At 33.0% G+C, this 17,356-nt stretch overlaps 3 protein-coding genes across 9 annotated transcripts; 1 reads left to right on the top strand and 2 right to left on the bottom strand.

Annotated features, from left to right (window-relative positions):
• Window positions 1,391–4,298, top strand: LOC105170338 (NEDD8-specific protease 1). 6 transcript variants are annotated; one of them, XM_020696626.1, is made up of 3 exons: window positions 1,391–1,409; window positions 1,693–1,774; window positions 2,926–4,298. In XM_020696626.1, the coding sequence occupies exon 3, from the start codon at window positions 2,948–2,950 to the stop codon at window positions 3,617–3,619; it is 672 nt and encodes a 223-aa protein (XP_020552285.1). In that variant the 5' UTR covers window positions 1,391–1,409; window positions 1,693–1,774; window positions 2,926–2,947; the 3' UTR covers window positions 3,620–4,298. The 6 variants fall into 6 exon arrangements, with proteins under 6 accessions (XP_020552285.1, XP_011089365.1, XP_020552284.1 ...); XM_011091063.2 differs by lacking the exon at window positions 1,391–1,409 and adding an exon at window positions 1,454–1,613; XM_020696625.1 differs by lacking the exon at window positions 1,391–1,409 and having other exon boundaries at window positions 1,632–1,774.
• Window positions 5,892–7,181, bottom strand: LOC105170827 (protein ULTRAPETALA 1-like). The gene is made up of 3 exons (XM_011091748.1): window positions 7,004–7,181; window positions 6,330–6,639; window positions 5,892–6,060 (listed from the first exon to the last, which is right to left on the bottom strand). Exons 1-3 carry the CDS (start codon window positions 7,179–7,181, stop codon window positions 5,892–5,894), a joined length of 657 nt encoding a protein of 218 aa, XP_011090050.1.
• Window positions 12,095–17,356, bottom strand: LOC105170337 (arogenate dehydratase/prephenate dehydratase 2, chloroplastic). Of its 2 annotated transcripts, none has more exons than XM_011091061.2 (12): window positions 16,998–17,356; window positions 16,826–16,893; window positions 16,531–16,623; window positions 15,042–15,242; window positions 14,883–14,963; window positions 14,501–14,596; window positions 14,322–14,399; window positions 14,102–14,191; window positions 13,955–14,022; window positions 13,335–13,416; window positions 13,179–13,254; window positions 12,095–12,516 (listed from the first exon to the last, which is right to left on the bottom strand). In XM_011091061.2, the coding sequence occupies exons 1-11, from the start codon at window positions 17,230–17,232 to the stop codon at window positions 13,195–13,197; spliced, it is 1,152 nt and encodes a 383-aa protein (XP_011089363.1). In that variant the 5' UTR covers window positions 17,233–17,356; the 3' UTR covers window positions 12,095–12,516; window positions 13,179–13,194. The 2 variants fall into 2 exon arrangements, with proteins under 2 accessions (XP_011089363.1, XP_011089364.1); XM_011091062.2 differs by having other exon boundaries at window positions 13,184–13,254.

The raw sequence follows: 17,356 nt of genomic DNA, 5'->3' as shown, positions 1-17,356 counted from the left end.
ATTTGTTGAATTTGTAAAAATAGTGATAAATTAATAATAATTAAATTGAATAAAAATATAAAATAGGATCAATCGATCAAATATTCTTTTATTTTGGTGTGTTAAAAATATATTATTTTTTTTAACAATATTTCAATCGATATGTTACACAGTTAACTTCTTACAAATATTTTGATTATATTATTAAACTATTGAATGTTGATAGAATCATAGAAAAACTTAATGTTTAATTAATTAATGCTTCCTTTAATACGCCATATAATGGATTGTTAATGCACAATATGATTGCAATGTATATTAATTAATTATAGCAACTTAATTTATGTTTTTCTACACTACATGAATAATATCTGATACTCTATCAAATAAATTTTTAAATATGAAATATGTGAAAATATAAATTTTAATGGTGCTAACTTTTACAAGTTATTTGAAACCTTCAATATTAATTATAGATGTGTAATTTTGAAGAATAAGCTCAAAAGGCCACATCTAAATTAAAATTATTATAAAATAAATAAAGTAGTCTAAGAAAATGAATTTATCTAATATAAAAATTATAATAAAAATAACCAAACAGCTATAGCACCTCCAATATGCTACTAGCTTTTGTCTCAAAGGTGGCTTTTTATCAATTCTAAAAGCAGAAGCTGACAATCTCAATATTGAAAAATTCTTTTTTAAATTAAAAGTTTAAAAGCTCTTTTCTAAAAATTTCACATACACTCATTTAATTTAGTTGGTAAGGTTGAAATGACTCCAAAATTATACATTTTTAATTAATTGTCACTTAAAAAATATACATAATTAGTTTATTTTAAAAAGGACGCGGTAAAAATTTTCTGATAATTTAAATTAGTTAAATTATCATAAACATATCTCGAATTTTTAGTAATTTCATCATAATACTTTTAGTTTAATAAGAGTGAATGAATTATTTTTTTTATTAAGCCTAAAGTCTTTTTTTTAAAAGACAACTCAAATTTTTTTGAAATTACAAAAAAAAAAAAGAAAAATTCAAGATGTGTCTACCCTTTTTTTTAGTTTAATTTTTGAACACTTTGATGCCGTGTTCGACATGTATACAAGACGTGTCTGTGTCCATGCATAATACACTCACAGTAATAGTAGCAAGAAAGATGAAGTATTAGTCCTGGCTTAATAAATAGTCATGTGGAATGTTACATTTGGTTAGCTAGTGCATTTAATGTTTCATTTTTATATCAACAGTTGGGCTAGTCAGATAATTAGGTTGAAAGAATCTGACATTAATTTCTTCTATTAAAGAAAAAACAATAAAAAGATTCTGACATTGATTTATGTTGTCGTGATAGCGACTTATATCTATGGGCATTAATGAAATCTTATTGGAAAAGATACTTTCAGTCCCCAAAACGTAATAAATGAAGGTTTTGTTGCATATTTTTCAAGAAAATATTATTTCATATTATATCTTACCTTTGATTTCGTTTTATTTTGAAAAATATGTGTTTTCAAATTTGTGTTTATTTTTATGTGAAGATGATAATATATTTGAATTGGTTAATGCTATTGTAGTTTATGTTGTGTTTCGCGTAGGATTGATTCGATTGAATGAACATTTGCCTCACGAAGTGGGTTCTCTTTCCTGATTATTTCGTTTTCATCTTATTTATCATCACTTGTTGATTCCTTCTTACTGTTTCCAAACAGAATATTTTTGCTGACTGCATACGCAGTGGGTTTGAGGCATTGAGCATCGTCTTGTCGGCCACATTTCTTCACATTCTATCTGGTGAGTCTCTTTTACCCAGTTTCCTCATGGTACTCGGCATTTTGAGGTTTTTGCGGTGCAAGCATGAAAAGTTATCTACCTTCTTCATCGATTATGCATTGCTGATCACATAATCAAGACAGCTTTCCTACTTTCCTCAATGATTTACTGTTAGTGTATTATGCTGCTCAACTCTTTTTGTTGAACATGAATTGTTTGATAAAATGTTTATTCGGACTGAACTGATTTCTTCATGTACGAGTTTCGGTATGTGTCTATATTTCTGTGTTTATGCCGGTGTGCAGACTCCTATAACTTTTACTTATTTCTAGACATGTGCTCATCACTCATATTCTCTGCCGAGGATTTTGCCTGCCTTGGATGAACTTCAAAGGCAGAAAGAAGTTTTCTGGCTTGATATTTTCTTGTTCTGATTGCTCTCTGATTAGTTTGTATAGTCTGGTTAAATGGTGTTATATAAGGTGACACAGTTGGTGGTGCAACAAGAAATATGCTTTGGGACATATAAACAGCTAGGGCTTTAATTTAAATAGATCAATTTCTACTATAAGACTGGTATTGGCTGCCATTTTAACATAGTGATATCTATGACCGGGAAGCCCCTTTAGTTGGATTTAAAGGGCTATTCCGACAGAGAACATAGGGCTCATATATAGAAAGAGTAGATGAATAAGACATTCGAGGTAAAAGATTTGCCTTTTTTGAATCTCTTAGAAAGTTGTCAACCCTAAGAACCTCTCAGATTTTTTGAATATTTCTCGATAGAAAGTCAACGGAGATTTAACTAATTTGTAAAACATGCAAAAACTGAATTCCTCTGTTGAAATGAACAATGGACTTTGTAAGTCGTAACAACATAATGACATTCCTGATTTCTTTTGTATCACCAAAATATAGTCATTTTAATCGTAGCTCAACCTGTAGTCCTGCACGTCAAAGCAAGACTCTTATTGGCTAACCTGTAATTTTCTCTTCATGTCATATAACCTCCTATGGTGTATGATTCGGATATATCCTCCAATGTTCTTGTTGTACCTAGAGAAGGCTCTCGTCCTATATACCGTTTTCAGCTTTAGCTCTATGCTCAATTAGATGTTCTTCCTGTATTCTATAGATAATATCTTGTTTTAACAATCACTTTTGTGTTACAGGTGTATAATTGACATTTCAGAAATGGCAAAAGCAAAGGCTGATGAGAAAATTCTCAGCTACAATGATGTTGTCCTGAGGCGATCAGACATTGACATTCTTAGTGGTCCATATTTCCTTAATGATCGCATAATTGAGTTCTATTTCAGTTATCTGACATCTTGCTATCCATCCGAGGACATCCTCCTCATACCACCTTCAATTGCTTTCTGGATAAAAGAGTGCCCAGATATCTCGAGCCTCAAAGATTTTGTCGAGCCCCTTCATCTACAGCGAAGGAAGTTGATAATATTTCCCATAAATGATAATGCTGACGTAAGTATGGCAGAAGGCGGGAGTCACTGGAGCTTACTTGCATTCGAGAGAAACGCTAATGTGTTTGTCCATCACGACAGCAGTGGAGGCATCAACAACGCACACGCCAAGCGGGTGTATAGAGCTGTAATTTCTTATACAGCATCGGATGCCAAGTATGTCGAATGCTCCAGTTCACCAAGGCAAGATAATGGTTACGATTGTGGCCTATATGTTACAGCCATTGCAAGAGTAATCTGTGAATGGTATCAAAATGACAGACCCAGGGGCACAGACGATCTGTGGTTTGCTGCCATTAAGGAGCAGATTACACCATCTCATGTCTCTAAGATGCGAAATGATATCTTGGAACTAGTAAGAAGTCTAATGTCTAAGCAGTGAATTATGCTGGCTGAATGGTTGTTAAACAATGTCACAGCGGACTCATAACCTGCACTTTGCTTGTATGCTTCATGAGTATTGATAAGTGCAGATCTTTTTTGCAAATGATGTTTTTGTAGTCTTAAGTTTTTCAAGTTTTGTTTGTGAAACAAGAGTACTGCTCTAGTAGGGTTTTTGGCCTGTTTTATTCCTCCTCTCGCATACGCATACGAGGACACAATACAGAGACCTGAAGCTTGGAGGGTAGAGTCCCCGCAAAGAGTTCGATCTGTATAACCAGACTTTACCTTGTGTTGCATTATATACAGTTTATAGGTAGAGCCTTAGCCAAGTTTTAATTTGTAAAGAGAAAAACTCCAAGCACCTGCCATATTTGTTCTCCGGAGACAAGAAAGTTAGACCATCTATCCCACATCGGTTTCTGAAAGAAGAAATAGCGGTATCGAATTATAAAATGACTCTTTCAGGATCAAGAAAAGCATACCTTTCTCGGCCTTTTGGCTAAGATCAAGTGTAGTATCTGTTCTTATCAGTTTAATATCTGATACGTGAGCCATTGGCTCACATGATATTAAATTAATTTTTCGAGGGGGAGAGCCCATCACGGCAGCTTGCTGCTGGGGCTCTCAAGCGTCGCCTTGGCGTTGCACTATTTCCTTGGCCTGGCGCACCCCACCAATTTTAGTTTCACTAATGTTCTTATTATTCCTCTACCTAGCGGTGCGCTATAAATTATAGAGCATTCTGCATGCACTGTTAATTATTGTTTTGAAGAATGAGTAATTTAAGAGTAATTCTTATAATTAAAAGTGCTTCCGAAATTATTAGGAGGTCTTGAGTTTTGTGAATATCGAGGAATTTTGACTGACAAGAATTAGTTATTGTTACTTTTAGCAATGATTTTTCTAAGCACAATTGTTTTAAATTGATGAAAATAAAAATGAAGGTTTTGGAAAATTCAGAAATTATCTCCACGAAGTCGAAATCTATTTGTTAAAAGAAAAAAAAAGGTAGAGGTTGAGAATATGAATTTAATGAGTTTATATTTTCTTTCAGATAATTGGAATCAATTCATAAATTTGTATGAACCCTACCCTTAAAAGTCTTTATATTATGCAATCATCCAATATAATTTGGCAATGGGATAGGATAAGGTCTTAATTACAAAGGTATTCAGATAATCATAATATATTTCCGTGATTTTAAGGAACATAGAACATATATGTGTCACAAATCACAATAACATGTTTTGTTGCTTACAGAAAATTGTCAATAATACGTCCTTCATTTATTTATTTATTTATTTTTGCGGTTAAAATAATAATATGGCAAGAATAACTAATTATTGTTCTTAGATCGCACAATCTGGACAATGGAGTCAATATAGCAAATTTATAGTTTTGCATGTATATCTCAATAAGATGTTCTTGTCCTGCACAATAAGCTGCGAAACAATACGTTATTCCTTTATTTCTTTGCCCTGAAATATAACATGGTAAAAATAATTAAATTATTGTCCTAGAAATAATTAAGTCCTTAACATCGTGCGTTGATCAACTCACAATCTGGAATATGAAAAGTCATATTAGAACAAATTTATGTATGTCGCAATAAAATCTCCATGTCATTTATAGGAAATTGTCAATAATATGTTATTATTTATTTTCTTTTGTCCTTCAAATATAATATGGTAAAAATAATTCATTGTTGTAGAAATTTTAGTCCTCAACATCGTGCATTGATCGCACAATCTGAAAAATAAAAAGTCAAAATAACAAATTTATATTTTTGTATGTATGTTGCAATAAAATGTTTTTGTTCATTTTGTAGAAAATTGCCAACATTACATCATTAATTTATGTCTTTTTACTGTTGAAATGTAATATGATAAGCACAGTTAATCATTCTTCAAGAAATTATGTAGTCATCAATATCGTACGTTAATCGCACAAATTCGAAAAGTGAGAAGTCAGTATAACAAATTTATTGCTTTTTATGTATGTCGCAATAACAAAAAATTGCCAACACTTCATCATTCATTTATTTCTTTTCGCCATCGAAATATAACATGAAAAAAGTTAATTAATTATTCTTGTAAAAACCATTGCATCCCAAAAACTGTTTGTTGATTGCACAATCTAAACAATAAAAAGTCAAAATAGCAAATTTATATTTCTGTATGCATGTTGCAATAATGAGAAATTCTTAAATATAATTCACTCGTTGTGATATTCTTATTTGTAAAACACTAAAGATAGATCTTAAAAGAAAGTCACATGTTCATAATGTATTCAACGCACGTTTGACAGTGACAATCTTCAAAGCGACAGTTGTCGCAACCTAAACACACACACTGCTCACAACCCTCACATCTTGGAGCTCTAGGACAACCTCTGCATACCTTTCGAGATTCACGCTCCTCTGCATCATCGCACGTTAACCTGAAAGTTTAAAAATGAGTATAAAGAATGATAATTATACTTTTGTTCTCATGCTCACATACTTTTTCATGAAATAAGTTTCATAACTTGGTATAGCATTTTATAAGTAAGCAATCATTTAATTATTTTTTAAGAACTTGTTGTAGTATTATTTTACTACATTGCATAATCCGAAAAATGAAATAAGTTTCCAACCTTGAACAATTTTTGATAAAATTGCAAATGTGCATATTCTTCATCGGACAAAATTGACGCACGTGTATACTTACGAGTGGTCTGGTATGTCTGAACATTTCCAATTATTGTCGACAAGAGCATAATGGTAGATCCTGCAAGCCTCTCTAGTTCGGAGGCTAAATCTACGTTGTTTGTCACATCGAGAACAACGTACAAACTCATCTCGATGAGTTACTTGACGTAAGGGTCTCTGAAAAGTATGTCTGTAATGCTTCAATAAACAAGTCCGCCTTAGAGCAACTTTATGACCATCACGAGTAAACACCCAAATCTGACTCATCCAGTTGTTATGGGCGTTGGTTTTCCCAGCATGTCTAGCAAACTCAACTGGGGATAAATTAACTGCAATATATAAAGTAAACGAGTACTCATTCAAATCATAAAATGTGAAACATTTATTCTTCTTTAGCCTTTAAGGATAAACTACCTGTGAAATCATTTAGCAAAATCCATATTAATGTAAAATATTTTATCTTTTTTTTTTTTTAATGTTTGTAGCTTCATGATATTTATTTTTCAATGAAAATAATATGAACTTATGAACATTGGAGAAGTAATTATTAATAGAGATAATTATCAATATATATATATATATATATATATCAAGACATTGGCTTTTGAATCTGGAGCTGTAAAAATAGTTTTAATGCAAATCGCACGAGTCAGAAGAATTATTGGGTCTATTGTATTACTCAGATAATTATACCTCTCGGACAATCTTCCGTGCACTTGCAATCAATCTCAAGTCTTCCATCGACATAAGCTCTAAATTTCCCAGGTGTGTCACCGTATCTGGGATTCGTGCAACCGCAGTCAATCTCTAAAAACTCTTGTGTGTTCTGTATGACTCCATGAAAACTGGCCAATTCTTCTACGGTAAACATGTTTGATTCGCTAGAACCACAACATAATTTTTAACACCATTAAAGAAAATTAATAACAAAAATATTTGTAACAAGCTATATATTAGAAACATAAGATATATCCTTCCATTAATAACTTTTCTTTCATCATTATCAGAGTTTATATATATATATATATATATATATATAGAGAGAGAGAGAGAGAGAGAGTTTAATACTTGAACACACACATATATATTCACATTAACAATAATAGCACAATTAAGTCTGAAAAATTGTTGGTGCATTTTGCATGCATGTAGTGTGCATATCTAGTGGACCATTGCACATCGAGAATTAACAAGATATTCACATTTAGTTCAGACATAGATATGCTATAATTATGCATTAATAAATAATCAACTCTGACATACAAACCAAATTGATCAAAACCATCTCAAAATAAATAATATAAATATATGTTTGTCCAATTTTTATTAATTTTAAGACTGGATATTGTTTGTCCAACAAACTCATATGTTTTTCTTCATAATATACTTATTGAATATTATATATGTCAATTACTTATATAAGAAAAGTAATATAAATTGAATTATGAACATTAATATAAAAAACTATAAATACAATAAAATTCCAAAAAATTAACATATGTAAAGTACTTTATGTATATGCTAAATTCTCGTCTAAATTAAGTGAAACAACACTTATTATTTCATTGATGTATTTATTGGACGATATGAAAAAAATTAGAGCGTGCAATGCTATGAAAACTAATTACCTTAGATCCCTGAAAACAAATTATTTTTGAGTTTGGTTGAGTAGTGCTATGAAAACGATCTCAACCACCCTATTTATATAGTACACAATGCACAATTAATTAAGTTTGCTATTCCGACTTTTCATTTCAAGATTTTGTGCATGTAACGCTCGATGTTAATCACTGTATAATTTGTGCAAGAATAATTAATAATTTTTACCATATTATGTTTCAACGGCAAAAAGTAATAAATGAATGATGTAGTATTGGAATTTTATTAAATGGTAAAAATATCTCGTCGCAACGCAAAATACAAAAATATAAATTTTTCAGATTCTGAGATCAACACTAGATGTTAAAGAATAAATGATTTGTAAAAGAGTAATTAATTATTTTTATCGTACTATATTTCAAAGGAAAAAAATAATAAATAAATGGAGTATATCGACATACTATTTGTTAGAGTTTTCATTTTTAGATTGTGCAATCAACATTCGAGTTAAAGACCAATCCGTGTTGAAGAGGGAATTGATTTGAACATACCAGTTTCATCGAGCCCATCTTTTTTCTATCCGTCCATTTTTCAGTAAAACACATACAGAGATCTTTGTCGACTCGTACAATATCTCTTCTGAAAGTTGGGGTCATTTTTGCGACTCAAATTCTGGAGAGCTTGAATGTGGAATGGTTTTCAAGGGTAAAGCACACTTGAACGTGAGTGTACAAAATTTCTCAATGAGGTTTGCAAGACTAGAATATCATGTGGTTGAGAGCAAACCAAAACTGTGAAAAATTGCGTTCAAGTACAATGAGGCCACTGGGTGCAATTGGATGCTACGAAGGATATTCAAAGCCAATATGAGATTATTTAATATTACCAAGTACGTGGGACCACACATCTGTTTGATAAATGAGATTTCTATTAATCATTGTAACTTGATAAGAGATTAATTGCAACACATCTGCTTGGTATGGTTCGTTAAGACCTAACATATGACATCAACTATGTCCAACAAAATGTGAAAGATAGGTTTGATTTTAAAATATCTTATCATAAAGCTTGACAGGCTTTAAAAGCGGCTCAAGAAGAGGTTTATGGAACTTGGAAAAGCTTTGTGCAGAAATTACCTAGGTACATATTTGCATTGTAGAAATGGAATCCGGAGACCGTTGTTGAGTGATTGCATCTGGACACTGATATGCTTGGTTTGAAAATATTGAACTATGTATTCTAGATTTTCAGACCGTGTATCAAAGAAAATGAAAAATATGAGTTTTGGGTCTCCATCTTTCTACTAAAGCAGTAATAAGATGTTGGTCAATTTGAATATGACAATACTGGATAACTCCTAAAAAATTCATATTCTGCAACACTTGAAGAACACGACTGCGGCGTAGAACAAGTTGAAGAAGCTGAAAAAAAAAAAAAAAAAGAAATATCACCACGCTATACATTAAAGATTGTGTCTTGACCTACGGGCACATTTTCAGATCAATGAGTTGATTGCCTGTATAATATACGACTATCATGCGGACCAAAATTAGTCATAATTCTACTCTCAATAACAAATTTTTTTCAACTACTAAAATTTTTTCCTCACAATAATTTTTCGCACTAAGTTTTATCAATTGCTTGTGGTCCTTCTACTATCAATGCCCAAATTTACTTTTGGGTAAATTACAACGACCCTTCCTAAGGTTTGACATAATTATGAATACCCCATCATTGTTTCAAAAATTACCAAGACCCTCCTGATTTTAATGGTTGTCTAACAATTAGCCCAATCCATTAGGTTTTCATCTATTTTTTGTAATGAACTAACCAAAAAATACCCTTGTGGATTAAAAATTATAATTTTATTTATTTTTTAAATTTTTTTGATTTTTTAATGGACTAACTGGATAATTATTTATAATTTTTTAAAAAATTTCATCCATCCCGTTCGATTTTTTATAAGTGTTTAATTTTTTTTAAAATAAAAAAAAATACAATAAGGGTAAAGTTGACAATTTCATACCCCAGTTCAAAGATTACATATTTTATCAAACATCAAGAGGATATTTGTAATTTTTCGTACAACAAGGGGTATTTGTAATTATGTTAAATTTCAAGGGAGGTTGTTGTAATTTACCCTTTACTTTCTCTTGATTGGATGCATACATGTCAAGAAATGAATTTTTTTCATTGTGTTTAGATTTGTGTTTTAGTTGTTTTCTTTTGTGTTTTGAAAATAGAGATAAGTTAGTGTGTGTTGAAAATAGATGATATATTTGGATTTGTGTTTTGGGGTAATTTAAAATATTTTAAAATAAGTGGTGCAGGTTTGATGTTGGAATTTGGGAGACAAAAATCACTGTTCATTGTCAAATCATATATTTTTATATATAAATATGTATATATATAAATATTTTAAGTGGTGTAGGTTTGATGTTGGGATTTGGGAGACAAAAATGACTGTTCATTGTCAAATCATATATTTTTATATATAATTTTATATATAAATATGTATATATATAAATATTTTATGTTTAGTATTGTATTTTTTGGAGACAAAAATTACTGTTTATTGTCAAATCATGTCTGTTTTATATTTTATATATATATAAATATATATATATTATATGTAAAGTTGAAAACCAGAAAAACATACAGATAAGGTGTAAAAACACAAAAACAAACCTTCGGTGTTTTGTCTCGAAAAACGCAAAGAGTGGAATCCAAACAAAGCTTTTACTTTTGTGAAATCTTGATTCTGACACAGAAAAATATGCATGTGTCACATTGTTCTGAAGCATAAATTCTGTCAGATCTGGGATTTTTGTTTGTCATTTATTAAAAAAAAATTGGTCAAAAATTCCAAATCTGCGTGTGGCTTTATTTTTTTAAAAAAAAAAAATCGTGTTAGAGATCCGGGCTGTAACTAAAATTTCAAGGCTGTTGCACACTCACACCTTTTCCTTAATTTTTGTTTTTTCTTGCAATTAAAAAATAATTTTTCCTTACTGAGACAACACAGAGTGAAGTATTCTTTGGCTTTTTACTAAAGAATACCGTGTATTTATCTTATTCAACGGCATACTCTAATTTATGTTTCCCACCCTACAATTTATGTTTGAAATTTATATTTCATTTTGGTTGCTTTAGAATTATAGTTTAAAGTTGCAGCATGGATGATAATATTGGTAGGTTATGTGATTATATTTATTGAACCATATGAAAACATACATTATAATATGTTAAAATTAGTTTGTGTTAAGATGTTCAAGAATAAGACAAAGTAAAATATAAAAAAATAGTTAATTCATAATAACAGTGTTTAATTAATGTGCATGCCGCCAGTATGCTGATATGATTAATGATGTCGTTTGTGTTGGTGACTTCATCCAATAATATTGGACATTATCTCCAAGACATTGAATATTGACCGGTACTATAAACCATGCCTGGAATTTTTATTTAGTTGAAAGCATGTGCATCAGGGAAAATCAAACCCTCATCCTCATGGTAGGACTTCAACTACACCAAGTAGAAATCAGAGGTGAATGCAGCAGATAACTAGAAATCAAAAGCGAGTGCAGTAGCAGCCGAGAAATTTAGAGCCCTTCTTCTGCCTTCATTAGGACGACAAAGAACGTCCGCAACCTGAATTCGTCCTACACTGCTCACCAAAGCATCTAATACGATTGGAAAGGGGCAGACCATACAGAAGGACTGCTGCTGCTACAAATAACTGGGCTCTGACATTTCATTAATTATACCTTTTTCGGCCTTTTGGCTAAGAATATTCTTATCAGTTTAATATCGCTGGGGCTTTCAAGTGTACCCTTGCCGTTGCACTATCGCCTTGACCTGATACACCCCACCAATTCTAGTATTAATGATATTTTTCTTACCTGATCTATGAAATAAATTGGAATTATGGTCCAAATGGAGGCAGGATAGCCCCTCCTTAAATTAAGAATACATTCTAACAAGGCGAGCTATACTTGACAATGGACAGCTATACTAGTCACTGACAATGGCCCCGTGTTTTTTTTAGTTTCTACATGGAGCTTGCTGGAGATATTAAATCCCATCTCACCAGGGTGTAGAGAATTCTTATTCATCAACTATTAAGACATTGATAAAAGGTAAAAGGTAAGCAAAACTGTTAGAAAAAAACTAATAAGACATGGATTCAACAGAACATATAAAATATCGAAGCTCGATGTCCAAGTCAACAAATGGTTCAGCTGCAATAAAACAACACAGGAGGATCAAAGATCTCCTTCTCTTCAAAAAATTTCTTAAGTGTTAGTACAGCTAACTTGATTGACCAAAAATATAATCAATTGTAAAGAAGTGCAGTGTGGTTCTTGGATCACATGTCCCTATCTCTCCACCCACGATGGATCGGGCAAAAAGAAGTGAAAAGCAAAATTAAGTAATTACATGAAAGAATAACAGCATTGGTGAATTGCAACTTATGCTGACAGCTCATGGCGCTTGCTCTTCTCTAGCATAATGTTATTCAATTTTGCATTAGCGAACACATTGTACAAACTCCTTAAAAACTTTCTTCTTTTGGATATGAACATATATCATCCAAATGGGAAGACCTGCATCATTGTCAGCATTAAGGACATAAGATATGTAGGAAGTTGTTGCGCCATATCACATAAATGTGGATGGAGTCTAAATAAAGAAATATGTAAATGACATATAACCAAATCAGGTTCTTTTTTTATCCTCTTTACATTTTACTTCAGGAGGGGGAAGGATCTGAGTTACTTCATCAGAGCTCAGTTTAAGTTTCACAAAAGGAAAAAAGAGAAGTTCATACGCCTCATGCAAGTTAGAATTAAGATGTTATGCCTGCTAAAACATGAGTCTTAATCAACCGAGACGCAATTATCATGATAAAGATTTGGCTCCCGTAATAGTGAGATGACACACAATGAATAGCCTTACCACCAGTTACCAGTATATAATCTTCACTAGATTACCCACTAACAACCCAAGCGAAATAATTCATATTCTTAAGATGCTTGTAACAAATCGTTCCTCAAGAAATAATTGTAGGTAGCTTCTTATTAACGAGTGATACTTAGTCCTGATTTTGCAATATAAAGTAATGTCACTAAAGCTAAGAACTGACCCCACAACCTCCGCTATGTTACTTCACTTGTATATACATTAACACGTCAAAAATAAACAATTCCAGTACAAAAGCATGGCACACTCACAGATCTACTATATGATAGTTATCAGATATTGTCACCTTACAAGAATTCTTCTTATGGAAGGCCGTTGTCTGCAGGGTAGCTTCCAAGCACCCTCATAAATGTTGCAAACTCCTGCCAAGAATGTACAACTGTGATGTTGCTTCATGAAAATAATTACTACATGCAGGATTTGAGAATGGAGCAGGACGTACCTTCAGATGACCAAGAGCATTTTGAGCTCTTTCATCTGCCATGGATGCTTCAAAATCAACATAGAAAAGATACGGGAAGTACCTGTGCAGGAATTTGACACCTGATTACCCATCTTACTCTAGGGAAATTTAGTAAAAGCTTTTGAAAAATTGAGAATCGAGTTGGGAAAACAACTGCCATTTTTATGATGAGTTTTGACCCATGCTTAAATTAGGATCAAGGCTGCCTATTGCAAAAGATGAACTCCAGGTAAAGAATCAAACATGTGAATTCTCTAATATTAAAAGACAATAAACTTTGCTTCTTGAATTTGAATCCAACTTCAAACAATTTTCACAAATCAACTTTCAAGAATCTATTAGTCAAAATCAATTTTCAGATGCTTGGCTAAAGACACATTTGAACTAACAAAATAGCCAGATAGTAGAAGATGTGCTTGATAAGAAACATTCCACTAGAAACAGACACATATGTGCTTGATAAGAAACATTCCACTAGAAACAGACACATAGAAGTATGCATTATAAGAAACGTGACATATTAGATACCAAACGTGTGAATGTATAATGAATTTCAGTAGAGATTCATATATTAAAAGATGGAAGATTTCTGCATGTACTTAGGGAAGCAAGTGGCATTCTCATCAGGTGTTTGTAGAGCCCGCTTTGGAAGTGGACGACTTTCAATCTGCATAGGCATGAAAACCAATTTTGTAGTTCAGCCATACAAAAAACCTCACATAAAGTAACTTAGACACTAAATTCACCTTCGTAAGGTTGATATTCCTCATAGCAAATACAGCAAGTGCTTTAAAAAGCATCCCAGGACCTTCCTCAAGTGAGAAGACTATACTGGTCTGATACATGATTAATGTGAATAATGAGAAGGTGGATGGGAGAAATTACATTTTGAAGTAAATAGAATTGCAAGTCCGGGTTCTGAATTTTCTCGTCAATCAAATTAGTTGCTGATCTAGGAAGGCTAACCTTGAAAGGTTTATCAGTGCCTGGTATGATAGGCTCCCTAGCCAGCATAAGGAATCGAGTGACATTATCAGAATCATCCTGGAAAGTGAAGTAGATGTGTGACTAAATGTTTCAAGTCTGAAAATATGTGTTGGAATTGTATATATGCCAAAAATCATTTACAATATCCATAGACAAACCTGTATGTCCTCAGCAAGTACATTCAGACCATAGATTTTAGCAGCAGTCATGCTAGCAACTGCACCAGCATCCTTGAGTTTATGGAAAGCAACATGCTACCATTCAAGAAAGAAGTGTAAGGTAAGAATAAAGTCAAACTCAATTGATCCCAATTACAGCAAGAAACAACATAAACACTGTCAAGAAAATCAATAGGGTTCTTTCCCAAATCTAATCACGCAAGACTATGCTTTGGTCGAAAGGCCCAGACTTCAGAATATTGTTCTCAAACTCCTCTATAGCTATTAGCCAGGTAAAAAATGCAAAAAGACAAGATTTATTGGTCTCTGATACAGTATTAAATCAAACTGCATATGCAAAAAACTGATAGCTATTAATTACCTTTGCTGCACCAGCAGTATCATCCACAGCTTCTCTAACAAGCCCTAATTGAGTTAATGTGTTCTCACACTGTGCAAGAGCCTGCATCATCAGAAGTTACAGATTGTGAGTTGCATGTCATAAAAGATTAATGAAATGGGTTTATTCACTTTGAGGTACCTGTGGATGGCTAAGAACCCTCTTAAGGTCTTCAACCTTGACGTCATGGTTAGCTAGTAAGCAATGTCTGATTGCAAGTTTAACTTCACCTACGATATGCAACCTATGTCGGAGAAGAAGGTCATAATTCCTGTGAATGCTGCCACCTAAAGAATTTTCTATAGGCAAAACTGCTCTATCCACAAGCCACCTTTCAACAGCCTGTAAATCATGGAACCAACATGGAATAAAAAAATGATAAATCAGGCAATAGTTCCTCCATAGTTATTTGTTGGAAATAGCAAGTTTCAGTGAGTACTGCTCCTTTGCAAAATTATAGTCAAGAAAAATAATGTTAGTTTAACGAAATTGAAAGAGAAGAGACAGCGACTGGTTCAACTCCCCAAAATATTGACCTCTCAACTTACAATGCAAAGTATGTTGGTAAATCACAAATATAAACTCCTCCATCTGCCCACATCTGTTGCCTCCATTTTACAGAGATGTCCAAAAGCATTTCTATTACTATATAATGCCACCCTTTTCTTTCCCAGAGTCCATGTCACATTAGCTAAGTATTAGGTCGTCGAGTTCCTTTCTCTACCTGACTATTTCACATACCATTCATGTGATAATATCGTGCCTTTGATATTCAATCCAAAAATATTTCCAATGAGCAGGTCATCCAAACATTACTACTTCAACATGACCAGATTCAAACAATCCTAAATTGCCATTTAAAGGAACTCAAAAATTATTTGTCAAAATTACTACATCTTAAATGAGATCCCACCCAGCACTAACCAATGCAGAACCCTAATTAAGAGTGGGGAATAGGGATAAAGAGAACTGGAACATGGACATTTAAAGATAAGGTAGAAAGATAAAAAAAATGTGAAATCATATTTGAAATTGTTTTGGGATATTTCATCATTATGGGCAAGTCTTTATATGTCAGTAGGATTGGGGTGCTTTTCTTTATTGCATCATATGGTTGTGCAACTTTGTACTTAGTGCATCATGTATAACAACAAGGCTGTCTTTCTCATATATAAAAAAGTTAAGATGAGGACACAAAATGGTATGAAACAAAAAGGATCATTTGCTGAGCAGAATGGCCTAACACCCAGAATGGAATACTTTTAACCACAAATTTGACTCAGTAACTACTTGGGAATTTTGGAAATAATTGTATGTAATAGAGAAGTAAACTAAACCAGCTTAGAAAGGAGCTTGCAACATTCTGATCGGATGAAAACAGCAAAGCAAGAACTTTAATTGATGGAGAAAGCTCTATTATCATATATTTCCCACGTTTGATCCAAAAGGCAATCCTACCAACAACATTTGATGTCTCGTCGTTCATCTTAGCCTCATAAGATATGCCTACATTCATCTAAAGAAAATGCAGTTCGGCCATAGTATTATAAAAATTAACCACATTAGGAAGTATTTCCAAGAAGTATGATTGATTTAATACACCAAAAGAAAAGGAAATCTGATTACTGACTTCAAAAGCCGTGTCAAATTGTTCACATGGAACTGCTTCACAATTGGGATATGCCTTCTCGGCTGCAGATTCACTGTACGCACCTCGAACCCCCTTTCATAAGATTTAACTGATATCAGAAACATATGCACTCATCTACCGCAGAAAATATACTAATCACAGTACAATGTAATAGCACAAGGTACAACAACTATATGTCGCACCCAACGCACTTAGATGTTGTACCGTGTGCATCGAAGTTTGTATCATTAACAGAAGAAGACTTTGAAAAACAAAAATATCCCTAATGCAAAACCTGATAGGCAACGCGGAGACGAGACCCTTCGGAGGTCAAATTAGACAGTTGAGCAGAAGTCAGAGGCCCTGAAAATAATCGAGAATTTCAAAGAAGCAGAAGAAGAAAATCAATCCCCTAATACCTAGAAACACCAAGCCATGAAACAAAAACCAACAAAATTAAAACATACGAGGAAGTGAAGTGGGAGAATCTTTAGAATTAAACTCATAAGGGTAGTCCTCGATGATCTTTTGCAGCTCGATTGCTTGGATTTTCCGTCTATTACTTCTGGTGCTACTGCAGGCGTGACGAGAGATGTTGGGTCGTAGTTCAGGGAGCTTGAGGGTGAAGAAGGGATTGGTTTTAGGGTTTTGGATCTGGGAATAGAGAGGGGCGAGTGGGGATCGGGATGTGGTGGCCGCCATTGTCGAAGGCGCGTGGCGGCGTGCACTTGCATGAGATGCGTATGCTAGCGGGAGGCCGAGGCTTTGAAGGTAAATCTCAACTTCATATTTTGACCTGCTCAATCTGCATACTATTAATTAAGTA

The sequence above is a fragment of the Sesamum indicum genome, linkage group LG9 (genome assembly GCF_000512975.1).
Source record: "Sesamum indicum cultivar Zhongzhi No. 13 linkage group LG9, S_indicum_v1.0, whole genome shotgun sequence".
In the NCBI taxonomy this organism is placed as follows: Eukaryota; Viridiplantae; Streptophyta; class Magnoliopsida; order Lamiales; family Pedaliaceae; genus Sesamum; species Sesamum indicum.
This window is presented reverse-complemented; position numbering and strand designations above follow the sequence as displayed.

Coding starts and splice junctions, on each gene's coding strand:
- LOC105170827 (XM_011091748.1), bottom strand. CDS start 7,181: ATGTTTACCGTAGAAGAATTGGCCAGTTTTCATGGAGTCATACAGAAC. Junction 6,640..7,003: donor CACGGAAGATTGTCCGAGAG/GTATAATTATCT, acceptor TATATATTGCAG/TTAATTTATCCCCAGTTGAG. Junction 6,061..6,329: donor TCAGACATACCAGACCACTC/GTAAGTATACAC, acceptor TTAAACTTTCAG/GTTAACGTGCGATGATGCAG.
- LOC105170337 (XM_011091061.2), bottom strand. CDS start 17,232: ATGGCGGCCACCACATCCCGATCCCCACTCGCCCCTCTCTATTCCCAG. Junction 16,624..16,825: donor GTCTCCGCGTTGCCTATCAG/GTTTTGCATTAG, acceptor ATCTTATGAAAG/GGGGTTCGAGGTGCGTACAG. Junction 15,243..16,530: donor AATTTGACACGGCTTTTGAA/GTCAGTAATCAG, acceptor CATGATTTACAG/GCTGTTGAAAGGTGGCTTGT.